Source organism: Haliotis rufescens, unplaced genomic scaffold, assembly GCF_023055435.1.
Source record: "Haliotis rufescens isolate VD_foot unplaced genomic scaffold, xgHalRufe1.0.p SCAF_24, whole genome shotgun sequence".
Lineage (NCBI taxonomy): Eukaryota > Metazoa > Mollusca > Gastropoda > Lepetellida > Haliotidae > Haliotis > Haliotis rufescens.
The window spans coordinates 5,240,686-5,267,986 of record NW_025963935.1 but is presented as its reverse complement, the minus strand read 5'-3'; the positions used below and the strand labels follow the sequence as shown (position 1 = coordinate 5,267,986).

Below are 27,301 nucleotides of genomic sequence, written 5' to 3'. Positions count from 1 at the left end.
TCACCTCTCCAAATGGATAGCAACCCATGAAGATCCGGGATAGAATAGGTCTTCAGCAACCCATGCTTGTCGTAAAAGGCGACTTTGCTTGTCGTAAAAGGCGACTTTCGTGATCGGGTGGTCTCGGTCCCAATTGTATGGATTGATGCTTATGATGTCAATCACAGGATTGTCTGGTCCATCATTGTGACATCCTATACAACCCCAGGTGGACAAACATCAGGGATGTCAAATGTCTAGATGAAGCAGATCACCTGTTGATCTTCTTTCAGTTGTCAAGTGATATCAAAATGTCCTGCTATATTCTGATTCTATGGTAGACTATGTTGGTTGGTTGGTTTCTTGTTTAACTCCGCACATAGCAATATTCCAGCTATATGACGGCAGTATGTAAATAATCGAGTCTGGACCAGAAAATCCAGTGATTGATATCATGGCAATCGATCCACGCAATTTGGATCGATGACATGTATCAACCAAGTCAGCGAGCCTGACCACCCGATCCCGTTAGTCGCCTTTTACCACAAGCATAGTCACCTTTTATGGCAAGCATGGGCTGCTGAAGACCTATTCTACACCAGAATCTTCACTGGGGGTAGACTATGTATTTAGATGAGATTTGTATAAGGCACCCAGTAACAAGGAACTGGATATAGAAATGAAAAACAAATATGTCTTAATAAAGTTAACACATATACAGATTAGCGCATGTACAATGTTAAACATAATTTGAAATATGGATCACATTATATCCTTCTGTCGAACACGCTATTTTGAAGCATGGGTGCAAATAAAATGGAGGCAGCTGTCAGCAAGAATTTTTATTCAATTTCAATCGTCAGCCTCATTGTTATCAATCGCCTCTTCTTCAATCCTTGCCAGCATGGAGACGCCTTCTTCTGCACCACCATCGCCCCAGTCATCATCAGCAGATGTCATTTTGTGACTTAACAGTATCCAGAAAACATTAGGTTCCCAAAAGCTGAAACACACGATCCCCATTTCAACAACGCCAGTAGGCTGCAAGAGCAACTTGCGGACATGCCTGGTAAATTATGTGTTCAGCTGTTCCATTTCCCGACCTTTCATGTCTACTGCATACATCAAATACGAAATTTATTATCGGATTGAAGTTTATGCAAAAGTTTGAAAACACAAGGGTATTTAATCTTTAACATTATATCTCCAATGTCTTCCGTTTGAGTTGAATTGCCTGACAAGACATATAAATTGTCAGGGAATTCATCAAACTTAAAATTTTAACTCACTCACTGTTTTAATAAAGCCAATAAACAAAGTTTTTGCCCTTATGGCCAGTCACAGGCACATTTAGATTCCTCAGATATACCATTATTGTATCCATCACGGTCTATTCACATCATAATTTATCAAACGTTTGCTTATTAACCGACCGTATGTTTTTGTATATTTCAGGCGAGAAAAAAATCAGTACTTTAAGAGGCCCAAAGGAAAAAGTCAGCTCTATGGAATTCTCGCTGTTCATGGCATTGCTGCAATGTCCAGATCACATCTGACTTTGGCATCACTATTTGTCAGATTGACGCTGAGGGTCATGGACAGAAATGTGTATAGCAAGCTGATGAGGACAATAAACAAGGCCTCTTCAAGAAAAGTTGTGTGACCACACTCGTGTCACTAGAAGGGACCAGAGTCAACTGCTCAGTACGCATTTCTGGTGTTTAGTGAAAAATAGTTGTGTCGATCGGAGTAGAGCAGGCCTTGCGGATTGCAGTTGCACAGTGCTTCCGACGACCACCTGATGCAAAACATGGTCCCGTGGTACGTGACTTAATAAAACGCTCTTTACTAAACCTGTATTATTAGTCAACAGGTTTTCTCTTCACGGGTGAGTTATAAATAGAGGTTATAATATTCTGTATTTGGAATAAACATTGTATCTTTTATCCTTTCCGAGCTAAATACACAGCGTTTATTCCTAATACAGGACATTTACCATCGCCTAACACACGCTTTGATAACCTCTTTCTCATATAATGTCATTCTTCAATTCTGTCCTCGAAATCTCTCTTCCAATCTCTCACAAACATTAACGAAACATTGAAAGTGTTCCTGGTGAGTGAGTGAGTGAGTTGGGTTTAACTCCGCTTTTAACAGTATTCCAGTTATATCACGGCGTGTCAGCTTAATGTGGAAGGAAAGCCCGGAATGGTCCAGGTCTCAAGACTTTTACCACTTCGGTGAAACCCATGAGCACGGGTATGGTGATGACAAACCTAGAAACATAATTGGTGTTGAACTGGGATTCGAACCCACAATCATAGGTTTCTGGCATGCCCAAGGGCGAAAGTGTTCCTGGAATGTGTGCAATACTATATATTACGTCAGAAGGTTAGCCACGTGTCCGTCGGACAGCGACGACAATCAATGTAGTTCCACCTGGAACCTCTTTCTATTACAGTAGCGTAACTTCATATAGGCAAATCAACAATTGCCTTCACAAATTATTTCTCTTTTCCTTTCGTGACAATCCACTGGTCTGTCAGCCAGAATAACTGGCCTTCATCAAAGGGAAGTTGATCCAACCGTAGTCTATGAAATGCCACGTTTGTTTAGAGTCTGCCTGTCCTGTCATAACGTTACGAAGTGCAGTCAAATGAACACACATCAACTAAACGAAACAAGGTAACAGTTCATACATATTTCGGCCAAATCCTACTGTGTTAGTATGGGAGAAATGTTCCAATCCACAGAGGTCTGCAAGCAGAGGTATTGAAATGGATCCTGCTGCTGGCGCTAGGCTAGTGTCCTCGCCAAATTGTTTCGCAATTTATATCTCCAAAGTTCCCAAAACGTGTACCATACCACAGATACGTCACAGTTTCAGGATATCAGACTCTTTCTTTGATAATGACAGCAAATTATCCCAGTAGTTTATCCGGATTCCGATGGTTAATTGTGATTCGATCGGCGAAAGTTCCTACTTTGATATTTTCATTACTATCCGCACATGAAGCCAATGGATATTGCTTTTATTCGCTGGCTTTATCAGTTGCATTCTTAATTTTGTTTTGCTTTCATGTTATGTTTCGTCCGACCCTCTGAAGATGAATTTTGACATGAATAGCACAAAAAAACAACGTACGTCCCCCCAAAAAATGTGTATATAGATGACTGCCTACAAAATATAGGGGAACTGATGAAATGATAGTGAAGGTGTAATGACGATAAATGTCTAAAAAGAAATTCGGGCGTGTAGATCAATACCTGGTGTATCCACCATATTGGGCGGTACTTGCACGACACCTTGATGGAATACTGTTGATAAACTTGCGTACGGTCGTCCTAGATATTGCCCTCCATTCCGCCTGAAGAGCTACCCAAAGCTTGGCCACGTTGATAGGTGCTTGGTCTCTGTCTTTCAGTCCCGACTTGAGAACATTCCACAGATGCTCTATCCCAGGGGACTTAGCTGGCCAGTCCAATGACCGAATGCCTTCTAGTCGTAGATAATCGATGACGAACTGTGCACGATCTTGCAGTTTTGACGAAAATTCTTGCAAAAAGGACAACAACAGGTGGCGTTGCAAAATGTTGTCAACAGGTCGCTGGCCGCTCAAATCTCAAGTTCCAAAAAAAACAAATGTTCGTTTATCATGTGTGACACCCCACCACACCATGACACTACCCCTCCCGTACCGATCTTGGTCAAGAACTGTTGCCCTGTCATACTGCTACTTGCCAAACACCGTGTTCTTCTATCTGAGTCGGAACCACTGGCGCGCATCCCGTCCCTGGTTCTGCTTAGTTCCACCCAATCTTTGCCGCCTATGGTATGCTTTCAGGCGGCCTCACCTCACCTCACCTCACCTCACCTCACCTCACCTCACCTCACCTCAACTCTCTTGTACCAATAATTCGAAATTTCATTGTGCTTAGATGTTCTGTTTAGATGCAACGCCATGGTTTTGAAAATGCACACCTTAACCATAGCTACATTTAAATCATGAGTTGCTATATTTTTGTCGGTAGTATATACTATACAGGAAACATGCCCTGTCCGTTGGACAAAGGCTTGAAGAAGCAATGAGAAGGAGTGTCTCGTCTTCAAGAAGAAAACATCCCCTTCATTCGTTTGATTTAATTTAAGACACTTCTTTGGCAAGCCTCGACTCAAGACATTGAAGCATGGGCTGATGAGCTCAGTTATATTCTAAAGCAGGGGAAGTAACTCCTGTGGGCTTAAGACAGTCATGTTTGGCATATGCAGAGATGAGATGGAAACTCACAGAATTAGAACAGGAAGAACGTGAGGTAGTCGGTCCCGTGGATCACCAGCTTTTGAATTCCACACATCGAGTCTAACCCTTTCCTGGTGCCACGTTCGTGGCATTGGATCAATACTGCGGAATCGGCGAAGAAATAATGGTTTTTTTCAAGAAGAATAGTCTAAGTGATGACCATATTTAAAATGAGTAGCTAGTAAAATACTATGGTGACAAGGTTACATATTTGTCGAAATAGGCTACTGAATGGACCGGGTGGTCAGACTCACTGACTTGGTTGATTTTGTGTGATGGTATCCCGACACGCGTCGGACGTTCCTCATACTGTCAATCCCTAGTTTGACAGGTTTTCGTCATATAGTTATGAAATGTTTAAGTGTGGCGGTAAACAATAAACATACAAACAATGCCCTGTAAGGGGCAATGGGTCCTACAGTCACGAAAGGCGATGCGATTGGCTGTTCTGCGTTGTGTCCCTTACCATGATCCAAAGATTATGGAAATGAATTCCAGATCCTCTCAGATTTTGGTTTTTGATAAGTCAGCGTCATATGTGTGATCTATGTTGACCGAGAGAAAAATAATGAACTGTATGGTTTTGTTTCGTTTGCCACATGCTCTCTCGTTTTCGTTTCGTGTTATCGGCTTTTAGCGTCCAAGCCACAATTATGATCATTGGTTTCAGGAAAGAACAGACTCGCGTCGGGCTTCCCTCCCACATGGAAGGGAATTCATTCATAAAGTTTAAATACATTTCAAAGCGGCGATATCGCTAGCTTCCTAGATATGAATTATATGTTGTAAAAGTTTTTGCTCATGTCAACTTCACCCAACTTCAACTACATCAAAACATATTTATCATGCCCCCACTCATTTACAGCAGGTGATAACCGTAGAGCTCACATGTACTTCAAACTTGTTAGAACAGGCTACCAGCAGCTTAATCATGGTGGTTAGGGGTGGATGCTTGTAAGAGGCGACTAACGGGATCGGGTGGTCAGGCTCGCTGACTTGGTAGATGCATATCATCGATCCCAATTGCGTGGATCGATGGTCACGATATCAATCACTGGATGGTCTGGTCCAGACTCGAATATTTACAGACCGCTGCCATTTGGTTTGAATATTGCTGAGTGCGGCGTTAAACAAAAAAGGTTGGAGGTGACTATATATGGGTGTGGATTGACTTGGCTGATTGCGTTTCATCGCACCCAGATGGCATAGCATATGTTTTCACTCTCTGATTATTTAAAGGCTTGAAAGAGTTGGAATCCAGTGTTAACAAACGAACATACATGTAGCCACACCATGCTCCCTGTTTAATACAGCTGGAATATTGCCGAATGCAGTGTGAACAAACGAATACAGCCAGGCTATCCCATCCTTGATAGAGGTGGAATAATACTGAGAGCTGTGTTAACAAACAGACACAACTGCACCTTGTCCCTGTGTGATGCTTGATCAAACAAAACATATCTAGTTCACATCACCCTCGATTATCCAGTGTAATATGCCCCCTTTCTGTTACAATTTAAGACACGGCCACATTCGGTTATACAGCTTCCTTATGAGCCCCAAAATACGAAAGCCTAATGGTGCCACTTTGGCGCCAGTTCTTTTTTTGGTTATAATCAAAATTTCTTGTTATTTCAATTATTTTCTCTCGGTACTTCGATTGGTTTCTCGTAATATCGATTAGTTTTTCGTTATTTCAGTTTTATTTCAAGAACGCGAAATTTCTATTTAAAAATCAACAACTTGATTGGGATTTCGCACGACGAGGCTTTCGTACCAAATAGCCTTCCAAGCAAATACCAAGTGACGGTTAACGAACACTGTCGAGATAATGTAACACATCATGTTGCACTATCTTACTGTCAATTATGACATATTTTTCCACGTGACCACTTCATCCCAGACACAATTCATGTAGTTTTAGTACGCCCTAAGTCATGTACAGTAGCAACGCTTCTCACATTTATGTCTAAATGTAGTGACACTCGTACATTGAACAACTCCCTTCTCAAACAACATAGCTTACATTTTGATTCGCTGAATATGGCTTATAATTTATAATAAGTGTGGAGAACAAATTGACCTATTCATCCGATCATATTGTAATAATTACAATGAATATACAAACTTTATGTCTGTATCTGAGTATAAACAAAACATAGGGAACACACAAAATTGATTTGAAATTGAACGTTATTAATGGTTATGTTATAAAAAAAGCACATGAGGAAAATACAGTCAATTAGCTTCAGACGTTGTAAACATTGACTCCTATTATGCCATATATGTCTACAATAAGAAAGGAAATATCAAACAAACATGACTGACACATACTTGACATGCTCATCTGTGTAGTCGGGGATAGTTGATGACAAAACACATCCTGGTCTCAATTACAATGCCTCATTCGTGCATTTCGATTCCCACAATGGATGCAGTGAGATATGGCTGGAATATTGCTAAAAGTGGCGTAAAAACATATTCAATCACTCACACATTCCTTATGTTGAACTATTCCTTATCTTCCCAGCCGTCCTTATATAAAACACGTGGAAACTATTTGTTTTAAACTGAATCACGAGTAAGTTCTCTTAATCAGTTATCTGACATGGAACATTTCAAAATGCGTAATAGTTTTAACATTTCAACCGTCTTCAGTCACTTTTGAAATATGTAATTGTGTGGTCCTTCCGCCTTTTCTATGCCGATAGCGGACAATGAGGATGACAGCAATTATAAGTAAGACGGCAAGCAGAGACAGTCCGATAGCAAGGCCTAGAGTAGCATCAGTTGGAGTGTCTGTGTCTTCAGTAGCAGTGGGTCTGCTGGGCGTGGGCGTCGGTCTCTTGGAGGTGGACGGTTGCTCGGTTGGTACAGTGGAGGTGTCGACACTGGTGGTCGTTACATCTTAAACAAAAAAAATTGAATCATGAGTTTGTGATTTTTTTACGCTGCTTTAAGCAATATTCCAGCAATATCACCGCGGGGGACACCAGAAATGGGCTTCACACATTGTACCCATGTGGGAAATCGAACCCGGGTCTTTGGCACGACAAGCGAACACTTCAACCATTAGGCTACTGCACCGCCTCTAGTCATGAGTGAGTTAACAATATAGCTCATAGCCGTAGAAAGATAAAAATAACTTTTTGATTTTTGCTATTCTTAAGGCTCATTAACTGTATATATTCACTAGTGATGTAGACCGCATGTCGGCCGTATCTTCTTGTGTATGCACAATGTTGCTTTGAATTGAAATTATATTCTTTTGACGATGTCACACCATAACGGAGAGAGGCAATATCAACAATTCCCTGAGTGTTCTGGTGGAATGCCTAGGATCTGATGAATACATTTCAAGTGCAACACCTCAGTTTTACAATTGACGTTTTAAAAACTTGCCTCCTGTAACACCGTTGTGTTTGAAGACTGGTTAAAATTCATGACGTGAATAGAACCTGCAAACTCACATGTCGTGTTAAGTTTAGTAAGCCAATGTTTACCTACTGAGCTCCTGGAGCAGGTGAATAGAAGTTGTTCAGTCATGACTGCAGCTGCAAATGTTTTTTCTCTCGCACGCTGTAAGAGAATTCCTTTCATACTGCGATACACTGTATTGTTTCACAGTAAGGCATGTAAATGGGTTTTTTAAACCTTTTTTTTCAATATCAGTTCAGTGAGTAAATAAGGGAGTTACTTTGAAGCAATATTAACGATGAGCCATAGACTTCCGATAATCGTTATGATGTGACCACTTAAAGCATCCATATTTTATTACCAGGAAGGATATTGTGGTAGCCTAGCAATAACTCATCAAGATTACAACTTGGGATGGATAGATGCACTTCGTAAATTTCAATCACAACTCACCAATATCTTCTTTGTTTGTTGTCAAATGTTTGTTCTATCTGGTGACATTGGTATCGCCCAACTCTTGTGGTCAGTCATCCCATTCAATGATTATTGCCATTTGTCATGGTTCAGAAATAGGGGTGTGTATATTTGTTTTGCAACACTGTGAGGGTAAGCTGTCGCTGCGAAAAGATTTATTTTGTAGTTGATTTAGCAAAGACAGTTGCTACTGAGGTTATGATGAAACACGGGGACTTCAGTCCACCGGCAGAAACATCGATCCAGTTCAAGTATCTATCAGTTGTCATTGCATGACAATAACCATTCTAGATTATACGCCCAAACAGATTAAACTGAGTCGAATTGAGGATATCAGATGTGAAAAGTATATGCATGGATCAATCAAAATAGAAGTTCAAGAAGGTCGTGGCTCGAGATAAGCCCCAAGAGTCAAGTCTCAAAACTGAAATAATTAAATTTCAGCCGATTATCAGTCATTTATGGTTTCACGGCTTGTGTGCAGTCTTCCATACAATAAATATCAGAAAGCTATGAGTTAAGGGGTATATAAGTGATGATCAATCTAGTGTTGAGAGAAAGTTTTGGTTACACTTTGTGTGTAAACTGCAAAAAGGACGAGCGGAAGTAGCGATCCTTGCGGCACTCCCCATGTCACACTTGTCTGATATTGCATAACCAATAATCACAGACAGACATCCACTCGATAAATACAAAGATAAAGACCAGTGACTTCGACGCCCATCTAAGATTGTAACTACAGTAAACTACGGTTATAACGAACTCAAAGGAAACACTTATTTGTAATTCTTTATAAGTGTAGTGTACAGCAAATATACAGGAAATGGGCGGGACCAAGAAATAGTTTGTTATATCCGTCAGTTCAGTGTAAGCGAGTTCGTTTTAAACGATGTTTACTGTACTTAATTAGTTTTTGAAGATCTGTATGCTTACACAAGGAGTGTTTTATTTATATATTACACATGTATACTGATATAAGTTTCTTCGTCATGTAACGGATAGTTTTTAGGGTGGATAACGCCAGCGGATGAAAGCGATTTTCCATTTGGGTCATTTGAGATAAATATGCCAATACAGTGTTTACAAACAAACATTGCGTTGCCCTTGTCAATTGTCGTCGAGTTCAAGCAGCTTGGCGAGGACACTGGGGTATCAGTTTCGGTATTTGCGCTAGATCTCTACTGCTTGGGGCCTTTCTGTCACCTTTAAAACATTTGGCATAAACGTGTCCGAAATAGTAATGCTTCATTTGTTAATTTCTTTTGCAATTTGGACAAATTGGCATCTGCAAAAATTGAAACCGTTTCAAAAGACGGAACTCATTTTGTTGGTATGTGGGACATATGACTGCATTTCGTAGCCGGCAATGGCCCGGCAGTTTCTAAACTAACATCTACAGGTGAGTGATCAACTCTGTATGAGCAATAATGTGTTGTGACCCATGTGGAACCCACTTGGCAAAACCCTGCCAGTTGCATCACTTCGACCACCCTGAACCCACTGTGGATCTTGTTGGCGGGAATGTTGTTCAAGCACTGCGCTGTCTGGGCTATGTACTGGCAGGTGTGGTATAGGTGGGTTATTGCAGCTTTATCATTTAATGGATTGTGTTATCCATGCGAAAAGCCAATCGGATATACATGGTATCATGATCCATAAACATGCAAATGATGTAACTTAACTATTTCCATGGTGAATACATCGATGCAATGTCTGCTTGTTCAATTGGCTTACTTTCCCAAAACGTTTGAGTAGGGTATTCTTAATGTGTTGGTGATTGTGTAGGTCTGTTGTAATATATGATATATGGACAGGTCACTGCAACACCATATTTTTATGTCATTCAACGACATTACCTCTCAAACATTGATTATTCTAAAGCTAAGAATGACATTACAGGACATATTAAAGATGTTACTACCCTCGTGTATTTCCGTAACAAAGAGCAAAGACCCAATCTCTATGTCAGCTGCGTAAAACATCATCAACTAGTTTTTTTAGAGCGAAATATAAATATTTATTCTTCAATCAAGGTTTCTGAAAAGGGTCTTTGAAGAAAACATTTGTAATTTATGATCTGATGGCAAGGAAGCAATAAATGAACACATGACATGCTGATAATTATAAGGGAGTGAGTGAGTTGGGTTTAACGCCGCTTTAAACAGTCTTCCAGTTGCATGGTACTGACAAACATAGAAACCATCAGTTTCTGGCGAGCCCCAGGGACGCAACTCTGCATAACGAATCGCGGCGACAAAGACGCCTGGACGAATCCGATTTCGTAAATAACCTCTTACGACAAGCATAGTTGCCTTTTATGGCAAGTTTGAGTTGCTAAGGACTTATTCTACGCCGGATCTTCAAAGGTCGTACAAAGATATACATGCATAAAAAACCTTACCAATCAACTTGTCAACTCCGGCACAGATAAGTGGCCTGGTGATGTTGTCACACAGGAATGTAACAGCGACGGCTCCAAAGTGATCGGCTGTGACATTCAAGGGCTGGGCTAGGACAGCGTCAGTGATATTGTTCATTGTCTGTTTCTCTAGGAGTGTGTTGGTAATGCGTCCAGTCGTCAGAGTAAATCCAGCATGTTGAGAACAGTAGTAGTTCTGGATGTCAGCTGTCAGAGTGAGATTAGTGCCAGGTTCCAGTACGTTGGTATCCCTGTCGGTGCTGATGTTGCACTGTGGCAGTGCTGGTTGCAATAAATAGACAGATAAAATCAGATATTAGCTTCCTGAGGATCATGCATAAAAGTAGAAATAACAAAATACTTTGACAATGCACATACATATATTGGTTCAAATAACATGAAATGAGATGTAATGTAATCAATATATAAATATGAAACATAATTATCCTTAGTAGTTCGTTATTAGAGATGCTATGTATTGTGCAGATAGACTGGTCATGTTTAACTTGCAGAACAAGATTTCTTCCCCTAGCTTTGGTAGGATTCGAACATCATTGGTTTGAATCCCAGATAAGTCTCTTGTGATCAGTGGTTTGTCGGTACCACATCCGTGCTCGCAGGTTTCACCCAATTGGTAAGCGGCTAAAACTTATGTCACTTCAGAAAAGTGTAAACGCAAACTCGCTGACTCGGACATAACTCATGTTTTTGTACGGTAAAACTGACTTCCATTCCATACCAGGCTGTTACGCAATGATATTACTGGCATATTGTTATAAGAGGCGTTAATCCGAACTCGCTAACTCAGATCCTATTGTAAGGAAAAGGAATTTTCTACCCACTTTTTAGAAGCTTCTGAACACCGTTACAAGTAAGAGTCCAACTTCTGTCACACATAAGGACCAACGTCACATCGCCTAATCGGGTGATATCGACGTTGAAAGTTGTGTTAAGGGTCAAGTCTGATACAAAACTGTGTTTCGTGATCAACGCTTCAGTCACAGCACCAGTGGTCAGATCAAATCAAAGCCCGCCTCCCGAGAACAGTAGTAACCTGTGATGTTTACTGTTAAAGTCAGCTGTGCTCCAGGTTCCAGGGAGTCGGTGTCCTCGCCACTGCTGATGCCACACTGTGGGACCCCTGGTGGCAGAATTATGTGAAGAAAGTGATTTAACAACACAACACTGACATGTTTGTGAAGTGAGTGGGTCGTATAATAACAGCCTCCATTGATCAATTATGCAATCACTAAAGGCTGGTGTAACACAATTATTATTCCCAACATACATGTAAGACATATGAGAAACGAAAACACACTAATATCCATACTTCCGAAAAACAATATGATGAAATAATAGTCAAGGTGTAATGACGATAAATGTGTGTAAAAATGAATTTCGGGCGTGGAGATCAGTATCTCTTGTCTTCACCATGTTAGGCGATGCTATTGGTTAATTTGGATATGGCTGACCTTGGTCTTGCAAGTCGCAGATACTCTACAAACGCAGGTGCTGCATCTCTCTGCCAAAGAACATCCTGAAAATGCTCTTTTGGGGACACGTCGAATCTATTGCGAATCTATTGTGCAGTGGTATTAATGTGAAAAGACAATTTTAATCGCATTGAAGGCCGTTTGAATGTACTTGTCCTTCAGTCGAGCAAATACACTTTTTGATTTGCCAAATATTTTCGATGATAATAATATATACGTGTACTTTGAATATTTTAAGAGCATGTTACCTCAACTGCATTAGTGATTGTGCGTTCCCCTATTGGCTTTGGCTTCTGTGTGCACGTGCACCACACGCTCTTCATGCATGATGTGTAATTTAGTTGTGATTACATGATGCATTCAATGAAAGCTAATGTAATTCTAATCATTCGTTCCCTTATTTTGTGCTATATTTATGATTGCATCCAACTGATGACCTTCAGCAACAAGGGTAAGGCTGCATGTTTCGCAAGCCTTAAGCTACACACGGTTCAGTGATTGTCTTTAACTTCATTACATCTTGGGTAATAAAGACACCAGTCCTATCAAGACCTGAATCAACAGGTCGTGGTAAGACTTAATACTTTAGAGATTATATCATATCCATATTTGTCCTTGGCGGGGAAAAGTACTAAAACGTTTGCATTATCTTTTTTATTTGTGAGTTAAAATTGCTTAACTCATCTCAGTGAATAGGGTTCAAGATATCCATTAACTCAACATATTCTTTCCAGACTTCCATGATTTTATACTCACCAGCTGTCGTCAGCTGACACACGCCGACAGGGATGGCACCCACTACATTCGCATCAACGATCGTCCATGTTCCAGCATCTGCCACCCCAACACTGTGTATAGTGAGTGTAGAGTGTGTGTCGTTTATAGTTGCCCTGTATCCAGCCACAGGGCTGCAGCTTGGGTTGCAGGTGACGACATACACACCGTCAGTTGGTCGTACCCATATAAAGCCTGTATAGTTGCTTTTGTCACCTACTATTGTGTATTCTGTTCCAAGAAGAGCCACTCCCCCAGGGCAGTCTGTGTCCGTCAGTGCTGTAACGTGGAAGAGAGTTGTTCTGTTATCACTACTATCAGTACCGTTACTGCTGTTGTCGGGGCTTCTGTTAATCTCACAATATATACATCGCATATACCATGGGGTTCAGGAATAAAAAAAGGTTGTCAGGCACGGGGACTTGGTTGATAGCGTGTCATCGTTTCCCGATGTCGTGGATCGTTGTACGCAATGGCGGTCACTGGATTGTCTGGTCGATTTATTTATTGGAGTGTGGCGTTAAAGAAAGAAAGAAGGAAACAAACAGACCCTACACATAAAACAACCACTTTTCAAAACGAGCGAGTGAGTGAGTTCAAATTTGACATCGAATTGGCATTATTACAGCCATATCGCGATGAGAACAAGTTATATAGTTATATACTGAGTCAAATTAAAAACTTCACATTTATGATATACAACGGACAAATGTATCAGAGAAGGGAATTTTTAATCATTAATGTCCAAAGAAGGATTTTAATTAACGGTGGTAACCATAATTTCTTCCAAGCACCTACGGTATTTGGTAATGACATCAACAGTTTAAATCATAAGTCCCAAGTACAGAATCTGATGCCACACAAGTTCAGTAGCGTGTATGGCCACCATGTCCGTTAACAACTGCCACACAACGCCTCCGCATGGACCTTGTGATACTTGATCGGGAAGACGATGCCATTGTTGCTGCAAAATGGTGCCAAGATCTTGCAAATTCTGTGGTTGGTTCTGGAGAGTGCGCAGACTTCTGTCAAGAGCATCCCAGACGTGTTCGATAGGATTGAGGTCGGGAGACCTTGACGGCCAGTCCATGACGTTGACCCCCGCATTCTGAAGGAAATTCCTTGTCAAAATTGCTGTGTGGGGTCTGGCATTGTCGTGTTGGAAGATCAAACCGGGCCCATGTGCTGCCATAAAAGGCAGAAGTTCTGGTGCCAGTAACTGGTCGCAGTAAGCAGCATCGTTGAGATTGCCACGGATGACAAGAAGCCTGGAACAGGCATTGCCACAGAAAGCACCCCACATCATGACACTTCCGCCTCGAAATCTGTCAACTTCCTGTACACAATACTGGGCGTAACGCTCATGACGGCGCTTCCACACCCTCGACCTACCATCAGCAAATTGAAGATTAAATCGGGATTCATCACTGAAGACGACTTGATTCCAATTCGTCTGAGTCCATCGTAAGTGTCGCTGTGCCCACAATTGACATTGACGTCTGTGTAATTGAGTCAGAATCGACCCGTAGTATGGCCGTCTCAGATGAGCAGTTCTCAGATGGTTTCGAACAGTTTGCGCACTCAGTCTACCCCTAAACAGTTAATTTCTGGTTGATGTAGCCGTCAAAAATCGGTTTCGGAGGTGACGATCCTCTGCATGTGACGTCACACGTGGTCGACCTGGGCGAGGGCGCTCAGCGGTGGTACCCTTTTGCTTTAGACGCGTCTGTAAATCATTAACAGTCCGACTACAACCCATCGTCCTTGCGACTTCAGCTACGGACGTTCCCGTCTGAAACATGCCGATGGCACGTTCACGTTGCACCTATGAAAGGCGTGGCATGACACATGGCCGTAAAGACTTTTGTTTTCTTGTGTTTTTCGTTTTTTGTTAATTACTGCTAACATGTATGGCTGAAAACACGTGCGGTAGTATGGCCACGTGACCAGTTGCACGTGAAAAAACACTTTTGCCACTATAGTGCTGTGCACATGATTTTTATCGATTCACCTGCACAAAAACGGGTGTTATCATAAAACAATACGTGGCCATTACTGTTTAAATACACAATAAGGGCCCACAATGATAACTGGTCAAAATGTTAACATTTTAGGATTGTGAAGTTTTTAATTTGGACAGAGGACAGAGAAACAGTAAGGTTACCACATCGAACAGCAAGTTACCCTTTCGTGGACAACAATAGTATCAGTTCATGAAAACAAGGAATGTCAACACAAAAACACATTGTAATAGATACCATGAACTTTGAAATGACAAAATACCTGTAGCCATTTTAAATACAGTGGTTGAGTATGAAATAGCAATAAAGTGCAAGCAATACGCTTGTAAAATATAACAACTTGTGAGAACAACTTTAGCCTCAATGTTGTGGAGCAGATGATGCATTCTGATGTATTTGAACGTGGATTAGGACGTATATTGTTCTCCACCCTCGGCGTTTAAAGCAGCGAGCTGTGATGGAGGTATATGTTGGTATTGCAGTGGTATGTTTTATTGTTCCATCTTCCTTATTCGCCAACTGACCAGGCCGCGTCATACCAAGATACATTAAAAGTGGTACTTGTTGTTACCCTGTCTGGCGCTCGCTATTAAGGGTTAAAACAAGGACCGGTCGGCTCGGAGTCAGTATACTGTGTCCGAGTCGGGTATTTATGTTAAACTGCGGCATGATATTTAGCACTATATATCGGCATCAGTCCGGACGAGTACAGTCAGCCACACAGACACACACACGTGCATGACGTCGCTATATAAGTGCAATAATTTTGGACGCGACGTTAAACCCAATTTCAACTCATTCTCCGTATTACCCAAAGGACATCTAAAATGATCTATTGAAATAGTTTTACCTGAAGACATTAGGTAATATATTTAGGGATCATTGCTGCATCCCAAACCCATATGATACATTAACACGAAACCCGTGAAGATCCGGGATAGAATAGGTCTTCAGCAACCTATGTCGTGCTGTCAATCACTGGACAGTCAGGTCCAGACTCGATTATTTACAGACCGCGGTGCAAGCACACAAGCAAACACGCATCGGTGTGACATCAATAATACCTCGGTGTATGCGTTTTAATATTAATATACACACGACTGGCATGGATGCTTTCTTAACATTGGTATTTAACAACATTGACTGGGAACTGGGAAAGACATGCTTCATATATTCTTCTCAAACAGGTGTTCTATCCAGTGTTTTTTTTGTCTTAAGATCCATTTAGATGTCACTAACGCCAGGCTAAGGAAACATGCGTACTTTGTAACATTGGAGTTTGCATCAATCATAGAGATACCTGTTGTAGAGGCATCAACTGCTAACAGACGAACTATGTATAGAACATAAACGTAAATGAGATTCATGTCTCATAATTGCTAACATGATGCTAACATCACATTTACAAAACAGACGTAAAATCAGTTCAAACGCAGTACCGTCTCCGCACTAGGATTCCCTCGGCTCAACAGGTAAGTTTCACAACAGCATTCTTCATTACACAGACATACAGGTTAAATACAAAACACGTGCGGGTTGTTTAATGTCACAGTCGGCTTTTTTAAATTGCGTGGGTGATTTCAAATATTACATCGCATCGGCAATATTTCAGCCATATTGCAAAGTGAAAAACATAGCCATTATTTTTAAAATAGACATTGAATGATAATAGTTTCCCTTGTGAGAGAAAAGTCAATATCCAAAGCGTATCATAGTAGATTAGTAAGGGTTTGCAAATTTTCCTTAAATACTTTGGCATTTCATTTATCATGTTTTTCTTAACAAAAAGTAAATTATCAGCTAATTATGAATATTATTAATACCAATATTTTATCGAGAACTGAGCAATAACAGCCACATGTGGTATCTACAAGGGCTTCTAATGGAATGGAATGGAAAACTCCAGAGTGAGTGAGTGAATGTTGTTTCATGTAAATCTTCTTTGAAACATTCATATTTTCGAATCAGAGACTTGCATCGAGTTTGCTACCGTTCCCTTACAAAACTACTGCTCATGCGGTATTTAACTTACCCACCATCTGATCATTGTGAAGGAATACGTATAAACTGTGCTTACCTTGAGTAAAGCACACCGCAAGGTTAAGCAGAACCAGGATTAGATTTCTTCTATGCATCATTGTCATTGAAACATCCACTGAAAAATAAAATGTGTGAGTGAGTGAGTTCGGTTGAACGCTGCTGTGAAGAGTGTCACAACTATAAGACGGCGTGAGATGTAGGTATTATGCATTTACCACTTTTGGAGAAACTCACGACCACAAGTATGACGCTGACAAATCTGAGATCTTAATCAGGATGAACCGGGATTCCAACCTATGACTGTGTGTCTGTGAAAGCAACTTTCGTCTGTGGACAATTTGCTGACTCGTAAACAACATGGTTACACTGGATTTAAAGCCAAGATGTTATTTAACAAAAATCCACTTTTTTCGTCTCCATGCATATTAACGAAATAGACATTTAAAAAATAAATGGCTTATCCATTGTTTGATCGTTCGAAAATAACCATAAATTGTTTTTTTGCACATCAGATGTGTATAATCTCACGTGCATCCTCGTTTGCTCCAAACTCAACTACCTTCGACAAGCCTCGAATATTGTACATAAATCAACTCCTCTTGATATATTTGACCTTGTAAGACACTCGGGTGACAAATGCGTTGACAACGACAGACTGTGATATTGCATTACAAATACGTTGACAATGACATGCTGTGATATTCGCGAATCACTGTGCAGAGTTGCGTCCCTTGGTCACACCAGAAACCTATGATTGTGGGTTCGAATCCCGGTCCACCTACCCCCCCCCCCCCCCCCCCCCCCCCCGTAGGTAGGTTTGTCAGCACCATACCCATGCTCGTGGGTTTCACCGAAGTGGTAAACGTCTGAGACCTGCATCACTTCGGGCTTTCCTCCCACATTAAGCTGACACGCCGTGATATAACTGTAATACTGTTAAAAGCGGCATTAAACCCAAATCACTCACTCATGTCAACTTCATCAGTTTAGAAAAGACTGAATTTCAGAGTAGCTTCTTGCAAATGCAATAGTGCCAGGTGGAGATATGGACATGTATTCTGCTCTTGTGCTATTCAGGAACAATTTCCAGTTTAGTTGAGTCAGCTCTTGTCAAGTACACCAGGATTTACAGAGCATTTTGTGCCCTCACATAAACTGCCTTATCCACGTTATTTTACAGTTTCATCCCGCGATGCCCAAGCTTTGTTATCGCTGCCCTGTTGAAGACGTCATCATGGTTCCAAACAAGGTCTGATGGCTACACTCTCCTCAGGTAAAAACTCTACCATGCAGGTGTGATCTGAGTTTAGAGAAGTGACAAAAGTCAGCGGTGGTGCATGTGGTGGAAACGCAAAGACACAATTTGCAACTGAAACCATTGCCACGTGTATGCACTTGCACATTGTTCTTTACCAGTAGAGCATATTATGAAAGGAGCTCTCCTTGGCGTTTTTCTTTGATTTATTCTCTGACGTGGTATCCCGTGTTGCTAGTTTTTGCTCGACAGTTGTCAACTGACATCACCAGCTGATACACATTTTTGGTGGGATTGGGGCCACATATCTCCACTGCTTGCTCGTCATTTACACATGTCTTATTCTGGATCACAATTCGCATGAAAAAGGTCACAAAGTCCCTGGATTTGTTTCGTTGGGTCACCTTCTAATCTAGTGTCAACATGATGGACACCTTGCAAACCGTTCCCTCCAGTGGAATGTGTCAGATGCCAGCTGTGTCATTGATACGTTGAATAGTAACATGTCGATTTAGTCATTACCATGTGGTGGAGTGATATTTGGCGTGACGTTAATTTGGCAGATCCCCAGAACAAAGTCATCTTCTTTGCTGTTCTGTTTTTCTTCAGCTGTAACCCATTCATCTTTTCAATATGTTGGACAGTCATCCCCATGCGTGCTTTTCTTATATCTCCGGGGCGGTCGGGTGAAATCCAAACAAAACATTTTCTCAGTTTAAATCAATGGTTCCTTCCACAACAGATTTTAGCCAGATATACAGTTTATGCAGTGAGGATGTTATTCTTAGGGAACGCCTTTTAACTTCTTACTTGTAGAGTAAGCTAAGTGCTGATAACGTTACCTTCTCAAATTCATATACTTTTGTGACTGATGCCCGTCGAAGGTGTTTATGAACATATTATATTAATCAAACATATTCGTATATTAGATAAAAATAAATAACTCACAAATTGTGTACTCCAACATAAACCATCCGACATCTCTACACTGTGGTGCACCTCATGAGGAAGTGCAGTCTGCAGGGACTAGCTAGCATAAAATAACTCCTTGTGTGACGTTCACTGTTATCTGTAAATAATTGACCCTTCGGTCCTGTACGAACGTGGTGTGCTACTATTCATTAGGCCGAGCTCAGGTTATCAGAGTGAGTGAGTGAGTGAGTGAGTGAGTGAGTGAGTGAGTGCGTGAGTGAGTGAGTGAGTGAGTGAGTGTATAAAGTGAAAGATAACAGTTTGGTTCTGTGACAATACAATGCTGGATAATAAAGGGGCGAGATAAACAGAGAACCAGGGTGTACCAATGTTGACATGTATGTATTGCCGACAGCTGCATGTGTAGGTCGACAGATTTGGCGGTCGCAGCATAACGTTTTGGTGTTGAATTTTCCCACACTAGTAGAACAAAACTAGCGGAAGACTACTTAATGGCTCAATGCTATTGTCAAGAATTCTTATGTTGTTCCTATAGTGAGCTACAGACACAAGTCGTAAGACAATGAGAGTTTTAGACCATGGGATCTGGGCTACGTTCTTGCTATGTAAATGGTATCATGTATATCTCATGATTTTACCAGACACGCTGTAAGAAATACATGAAATTCTTTTTCTGCCTTACTTTCTATAAGTCCCTGATTTACTGCATGCTTACGATAATTTCGTTTAATGCTCCAAACAATCGACATGATTTCCAAACAGCAGACATATTTTCATTTTAACTTATTAGTTCAAGAATAAATGAATATTTGATAAAAATACACCTATTAAATGATATTTGCTTGAACGTTTCATAACTTGAACGTTTACAAACTGACTTTAGCGTTTAAATTCATCTATTGATCGAGCGAGCGAGCGGAAATTGTATATAATATGTATCTCACATCTCCAAATGGACATTCGACCTATGAAGAACCGGAGTAGAATATGTCTTCAGCAACCCATACTTGTTGTAAAAGGCGACTTTGCTTGTCGTAAGAGGCGACTAACGGGATTGGCCGGTCAGGCTGATGGTCAGTACTTGGTTGATGCATGTCATTGGTCCCAATTGCGTGGATTGATGCTCATGATGTCAGTCACAGTAATGTCTGGTCCATCATTGTGACATCCTATACAACCCGAGGTGGACAAACATCAGTGATGTCAAATGTCTAGAAGAAGCAGATTGCATCACCTGTTGATCTTCTTTAAGTTATCAAGGGATAATCTGATTCGTTGGTACACTATGTATTTAGATCAGATTTGTATAAGGCACCCAGTAGCAAGGAACTATATAGAAATGAAAAACAAATATGTCGAAATAAATGAACACATATACAGATTATCGCGTGTACAATGTTAAACATAAATTGAAATATGGATCACATTATATCCTTTGGTCGACGACGCCATTTTGAAGCATGGGTGCAAATAAAATGGAGGCAGCTGTCGTCAAGACAGTTTATTCAATTTCAATCGTCAGCCTCATTGTTATCAATCGCCTCTTCTTCAATCGTTGCCAGCATGGAGACGCCTTCTTCTGCACCATCATCGCCCCATTTTGCGACTTAACAGTATCCAGAAAACATTAGATTCCCAAAAGCTGAAACTCTCGATCCCAATTTCAACAACGCCAGTAAGCTGCAACAGCAACTTGTGGACATGCCAGGTAAATTATATGTTCAGCTGTTCCATTTCCCGACTTTTCATGTCTACTGCATACATCAAATAAGAAATTTATTATCGGATTGAAGTTTATGCAAAACACAAGGGTATTTAATCTTTGACATTATATCTCCAATGTCTTTCGTTTGAGTTGAATTGCCTGACAAGACATATAAATTGTCGGGGAATTCATCAAACTTAAAATTTTAACTCACTCACTGTTTTAATAAAGCCAATAAACAAAGTTTTTGCCCTTATGGCCAGTCACAGGCACATTTAGATTCCTCAGATATACCATTATTGTATCCATCACGGTCTATTCACATCATAATTTATCAAACGTTTGCTTATTAACCGACCGTATGTTTTTGTATATTTCAGGCGAGAAAAAAATCAGTACTTTAAGAGGCCCAAAGGAAAAAGTCAGCTCTATGGAATTCTCGCTGTTCATGGCATTGCTGCAATGTCCAGATCACATCTGACTTTGGCATCACTATTTGTCAGATTGACGCTGAGGGTCATGGACAGAAATGTGTATAGCAAGCTGATGAGGACAATAAACAAGGCCTCTTCAAGAAAAGTTGTGTGACCACACTCGTGTCACTAGAAGGGACCAGAGTCAACTGCTCAGTACGCATTTCTGGTGTTTAGTGAAAAATAGTTGTGTCGATCGGAGTAGAGCAGGCCTTGCGGATTGCAGTTGCACAGTGCTTCCGACGACCACCTGATGCAAAACATGGTCCCGTGGTACGTGACTTAATAAAACGCTCTTTACTAAACCTGTATTATTAGTCAACAGGTTTTCTCTTCACGGGTGAGTTATAAATAGAGGTTATAATATTCTGTATTTGGAATAAACATTGTATCTTTTATCCTTTCCGAGCTAAATACACAGCGTTTATTCCTAATACAGGACATTTACCATCGCCTAACACACGCTTTGATAACCTCTTTCTCATATAATGTCATTCTTCAATTCTGTCCTCGAAATCTCTCTTCCAATCTCTCACAAACATTAACGAAACATTGAAAGTGTTCCTGGTGAGTGAGTGAGTGAGTTGGGTTTAACTCCGCTTTTAACAGTATTCCAGTTATATCACGGCGTGTCAGCTTAATGTGGAAGGAAAGCCCGGAATGGTCCAGGTCTCAAGACTTTTACCACTTCGGTGAAACCCATGAGCACGGGTATGGTGATGACAAACCTAGAAACATAATTGGTGTTGAACTGGGATTCGAACCCACAATCATAGGTTTCTGGCATGCCCAAGGGCGAAAGTGTTCCTGGAATGTGTGCAATACTATATATTACGTCAGAAGGTTAGCCACGTGTCCGTCGGACAGCGACGACAATCAATGTAGTTCCACCTGGAACCTCTTTCTATTACAGTAGCGTAACTTCATATAGGCAAATCAACAATTGCCTTCACAAATTATTTCTCTTTTCCTTTCGTGACAATCCACTGGTCTGTCAGCCAGAATAACTGGCCTTCATCAAAGGGAAGTTGATCCAACCGTAGTCTATGAAATGCCACGTTTGTTTAGAGTCTGCCTGTCCTGTCATAACGTTACGAAGTGCAGTCAAATGAACACACATCAACTAAACGAAACAAGGTAACAGTTCATACATATTTCGGCCAAATCCTACTGCATTAGTGTGGGAGAAATGTCCCAATCCACAGAGGAAATGGATCCTGCTGGTGGCGCTAGGCTAGTGTCCTTGCCCAATTGTTTCACAATTTATATCTCCAAAGTTCCCAAAACGTGTAACATGCCACAGATACGTCACAGTAGGACACTGATATTCAGGATATCAGACTCTTTCTTTGATAATGACAGCAAATTATCCCAGTAGTTTATCCGGATTCCGATGGTTAATTGTGATTCGATCGCCGAAAGTTCCTACTTGACCTTTGATATTTTCATTACTATCCGCACATGAAGCCAATTGATATCGCTTTTATTCGCTGGCTTTATCAGTTGCATTTTCAAGTTTATTTTGCTTTCATGATATGTTTGTCCGACCCTTTGAAGAAAGTTTTGACATGAAAACCACAACAAAAGAAACGTACGGCCAAAAAGAAAATGTGTATATAGATGACAGCCTACAAAAAAGGGGGAACTGATGAAATGATAGTGAAGGTGTAATGATAATTAACGTCTAAAATTAATTACAGGCGTGTAGATCAATACCTGGTGTGTCCACCATGTTGGGCGGTACATGCACGACACCTTGATGGAATACTGTTGATTAATTTGCGTACGGTCGCCATTGGTATTGCCTTCCATTTCGCCTGAAGAGCTACCTAAAGCTGGGCCACGTTGACAGGTGCTCGGTCTCTGTCCTTCAGCCTCGACCCGAGAACATCCCTCAGATGCTCTATCCCAGGGACTTAGCTGGCAAGTCCAATGACCGAATGCCTTCTAGTCGTAGATAATCGGTGACAAACTGTGCCCGATCTTGCAGTTCTGATGAAAATTCTTGCGAAAAGGACAACAACAGGTGGCGTTGCAAAATGTTGTCAACATGTCGCTGGCCGCTCAAATCTCAAGTTCCCAAACAAACAAATGTTCGTTTATCATGTGTGACACCCCACCACACCATGACACTACCCCTCCCGTACCGATCTTGGTCAAGAACTGTTGCCCTGTCATACTGCTACTTCCCAAACAGCGTGTTCTGCTATCTGGCGTGCAGCCCGTCCCTGGTTTTGCTTAGTTCAACCCAATCTTTGCCGCCTATGGTATACTTTCAGGTGGCCTCGTCTCACCTCAACTCTCTTGTACCAATAATTCGAAATTTCATTGTGCTTAGATGTTCTGTTTAGATGCAACGCCAGGGTTTTTTCAAATGTCCACCTTAACCATAGCTACATTCAAATCATGAGTTGCTTTATTTTTGTCGGTAGTATATGCTATACAGGAAACATGCCCTGTCCATGTGGAAAAAGCAATGAGAAAGAAGAGGAAGAAAGGAATGTTGGCAAGTGTCTCGTCTTCAAGAAAAAAACCATCGCCTTTATTCGTTTGAGTTAATTTAGACGCTTCTTTGGCAAGCCTCGACTCAAGCCGTTGAAGCACGGGCCGATGAGCTCAGTCGTATTCTAAAGCAGGGGAAGTAACTCCTGTGGGCTTAAGAAAGTCATGTTTGGCATGTGCAGGGATGAGGTGGAAACTCACAGAATTGGATCAAGAAGAATGTAAGGTAGTCAGTCCCGTGGATCACCAGCTTTTGACTTGGTGCCCAATACGCGGCATTGCATCAATACTGCGGAATCGGCGAAGAAATAAAAAAAACATTCAAGGAGAAAAGTCGAAGTGATAACCATATTTAGAACAAGTAGATTGTAAAATACTGTGGTGACAAGGCTACATATTTGTCGGGATAGGCTACTGAATGGAGCGGGTGGTCAGACTCACTGACTTGGTTGATTGTGTGTGATCGTAACACAACAGGCGTCGGACGTTCCTCATTCTGTCAAGCCCTAGTTTGACAGGTTTTCGTCATATAGTTATGAATTTTTTTAAGTGTGGCGGTAAACAATAAACATACAAACAATGCCCTGTAAGGGGCAATGTGTCCTACAGTCATGAAAGGCGCTGCGATTGGCTGTGCTGCGTTGTGTCCCTTACCATGATCCAAAGATTATGGAAATGAATTCCAGATCCTCTCAGATTATGGTTTTTGATTAGTTAGCGTCATATGTGTGATCTATGTTGACCGACAGAAAAATAATGAACTGTGTGGTTTTGTTTCGTTTGCCCCATGCTCTCGCGTTCTCGTTTTGTGTTATCGCTTTGTAGCGTCCAAAATGGAATTCAATTCCCCTCCCAGGCACAATTATGATCATTGGTTTCAGGAAAGAACTGATTCGCTTCATGAAAGGGAATTCATTCATAAAGTTTAAGTACATTTCAAAGCGGTGAAATCCCGTTAGCTTCCAGATATAAATCACATGTTGTAAAAGTTTTTCCTCATGTCAACTTCACCATAGACATGCGCCATATCAATACATATTTATCATGCCCTAACTCATTTACAGCAGGTGCGCTCCCCAAAAACCTGCTCATTGAAACTCCTTGATAACCGTAGAGCTTACATGTACTTCAAACCTGTTAGAACAGGCTACCAGCAGCTTAATCATGGTAGTGAGGGGTGGGTGCTTGTAAGAGGCGACTAACGGGATCGGGTGGTCAGGCTCGCTGACTTGGTAGATGCATACCTTCGATCCAAATCGCGTGGATCGATGCTCATGATATCAATCACTGGATTGTCTGGTCCAGACTCGAATATTAACAGACCGCCGCCATATAGTTTGAATATTGCTGAGTGCAGCTTTAACAAAAAATGTTGGAGGTGACTATATATGGGGGTGGACTTGGCTGATTGCGTTTCATCGCACCCCGATGGCATGGCTCGTAGATTATGTTTTCACTCTCTGATTATTAAAAGATATGATAGAGCTGGAATTCGGTGTTAACAAACGAACATACTTGTAGCCACACCATGCCCCCTGTTTAATACAACTTGAATATTGCCGAATGCAGTGTGAACAAACGAATACAGCCAGGCTATCCCCTTCTTGATAGAGGTGGAATAATACTGACAGCTGTGTTAACAAAGAGACACAACTGCACCTTGTCCCTGTGTGATGCTTGATCAAACAAAACATATCTAGTTCACATCACCCTCGATTATCCAGTGTAATATGCCCCCTTTCTGTTACAATTTGAGACACGGCCACATTCGGCACTACAGCTTCCTTTTGAGCCCCAAATTACGAAAGCCTCATGGTGCCACTTTGGTGCCACTTTGGTGCCACTTTGGTGCCAGTTCTTTTTTGGGTTATAATCAAAATTTCTTGTTATTTCAATTATTTTCTCTCGATACTTCGATTGGTTTCTCGTAATATCGATTAGCTTTTCGTTATTTCAGTTTTATTTCAAGAACGCGAAATTTCTATTTAAAAATCAGCAACTTGATTGGGATTTCACACGACGAGGCTTTCGTACCAAATAGCCTTCCAAGCAAATACCAAGTGACAGTTAACGAACACCGTCGAGATAATGTAACACATCATGTTGCACATCTTACTGTCATTTATGACATATTTTTCCAGTGACAGCTTCATCCCAGACACAATTCATGGAGTTTTAGTACGCCCTAAATCATGTACAGTAGCAACGCTTCTCACATTTATGTCTGAATGTAGTGTTCATTGACACTCGTACATTGAACAACTCCCTTCTCAAACAACATAGCTTACATTTTGATTCGCTGAATATGGCTTATAATTTATAATAAGTGTGGAGAACAAATTGACCTATTCATCCGATCATATTGTAATAATTACAATGAATATACAAACTATATGTCTGTATCTGAATATAAACAAAACATAGGGAACACACAAAATTGATTTGAGTTGAACGTTATTAATGGTTATGTTATAAAAAAAGCACATGAGGAAAATACAGTCAATTAGCTTCAGCCGTTGTAAACATTGACTCCTATTATGCCATATATGTCTACAATAAGAAAGGAAATATCAAACAAACATGACTGACACATACTTGACATGCTCATCTGTGTAGTCGGGGATAGTTTATGACAAAACACATCCTGGTCTCAATTACAATGCCTCATTCGTGCATTGCGATTCCAAACATGGATGCAGTGAGGTATGGCTGGGATATTGCTAAAAGTGGCGGAAAACATATTCAATCCCTCAAACATTCCTTATTATGAACTCTTCTTATCTTGCCAGTGGTTCTTATGTTAAACAAGTGGAAACTGTTTGTTTTAAACTGACCCATGAGCTAGATCTCTTAATCAATTATTTGACATGGAACATTTCAAAATGTGTAATAGTTTAAACATTTCAACCGTCTTCAGTCACTTTTAAAACGTATGTAATTGTGTGGTCCTTCCGCCTTTTCTATGCCGATTGCGGACAATGAGGATGACAGCAATTATAAGTAAGACGGCAAGCAGAGACAGTCCGATAGCAAGGCCTAGAGTAGCATCAGTTGGAGTGTCTGTGTCTTCAGTAGCAGTGGGTCTGCTGGGCGTGGACGTCGGTCTGTTAGAGGTGTACGGTTGCTCGGTTGGTACAGTGGAGGTGTCGACACTGGTGGTCGTTACATCTTAAACAAAAAAAATTGAATCATGAGTTTGTGATTTTTTTACGCTGCTTTTAGCAATATTCCAGCAATATCACCGCGGGGGACACCAGAAATGGGCTTCACACATTGTTCCCATGTGGGAAATCGAACCCGGGTCTTTGGCACGACAAGCGAATACTTCAACCATTAGGCTACTGCACCGCCTCTAGCCATGAGTGAGTTAACAATATAGCTCATAGCCGTAGAAAGATAAAAACAACTTTTTGATTTTTGCTATTCTTAAGGCTCATTAACTGTATATATTCACTAGTGACGTAGACCGCATGTCGGCCGTATCTTCTTGTGTATGCACAATGTTGCTTTGAATT

General features: G+C 41.0%; 2 protein-coding genes across 5 annotated transcripts in view; both read right to left on the bottom strand.

Annotated features, from left to right (window-relative positions):
- LOC124127560 overlaps nucleotides 1-27,301 on the bottom strand; it is a 52,191-nt gene that overhangs the window by 13,571 nt on the left and 11,319 nt on the right. The window contains exons 1-3 of one of the 4 annotated variants that reach the window (XM_048402056.1): nucleotides 19,122-19,235; nucleotides 16,956-17,033; nucleotides 12,840-13,136 (exon numbers count right to left, since the gene is read on the bottom strand). The exons of 1 other annotated variant lie outside the window; for it this stretch is intronic. In XM_048402056.1, coding sequence (XP_048258013.1) covers nucleotides 12,840-13,136; nucleotides 16,956-17,033; nucleotides 19,122-19,140 — 394 coding nt within the window. In that variant the 5' untranslated portion in view covers nucleotides 19,141-19,235. Of the gene's footprint in view, nucleotides 1-12,839; nucleotides 13,137-16,955; nucleotides 17,034-19,121; nucleotides 19,236-24,682; nucleotides 26,955-27,301 lie in introns of those variants that run through there. 2 more of the 4 variants (XM_048402060.1, XM_048402059.1) reach the window with 2 other exon arrangements.
- LOC125383571 lies at nucleotides 6,456-11,725 on the bottom strand. Its single transcript, XM_048402063.1, has 3 exons — nucleotides 11,433-11,725; nucleotides 10,573-10,872; nucleotides 6,456-7,187 (listed from the first exon to the last, which is right to left on the bottom strand). The coding sequence occupies exons 1-3, from the start codon at nucleotides 11,485-11,487 to the stop codon at nucleotides 6,925-6,927; spliced, it is 618 nt and encodes a 205-aa protein (XP_048258020.1). The 5' UTR covers nucleotides 11,488-11,725; the 3' UTR covers nucleotides 6,456-6,924.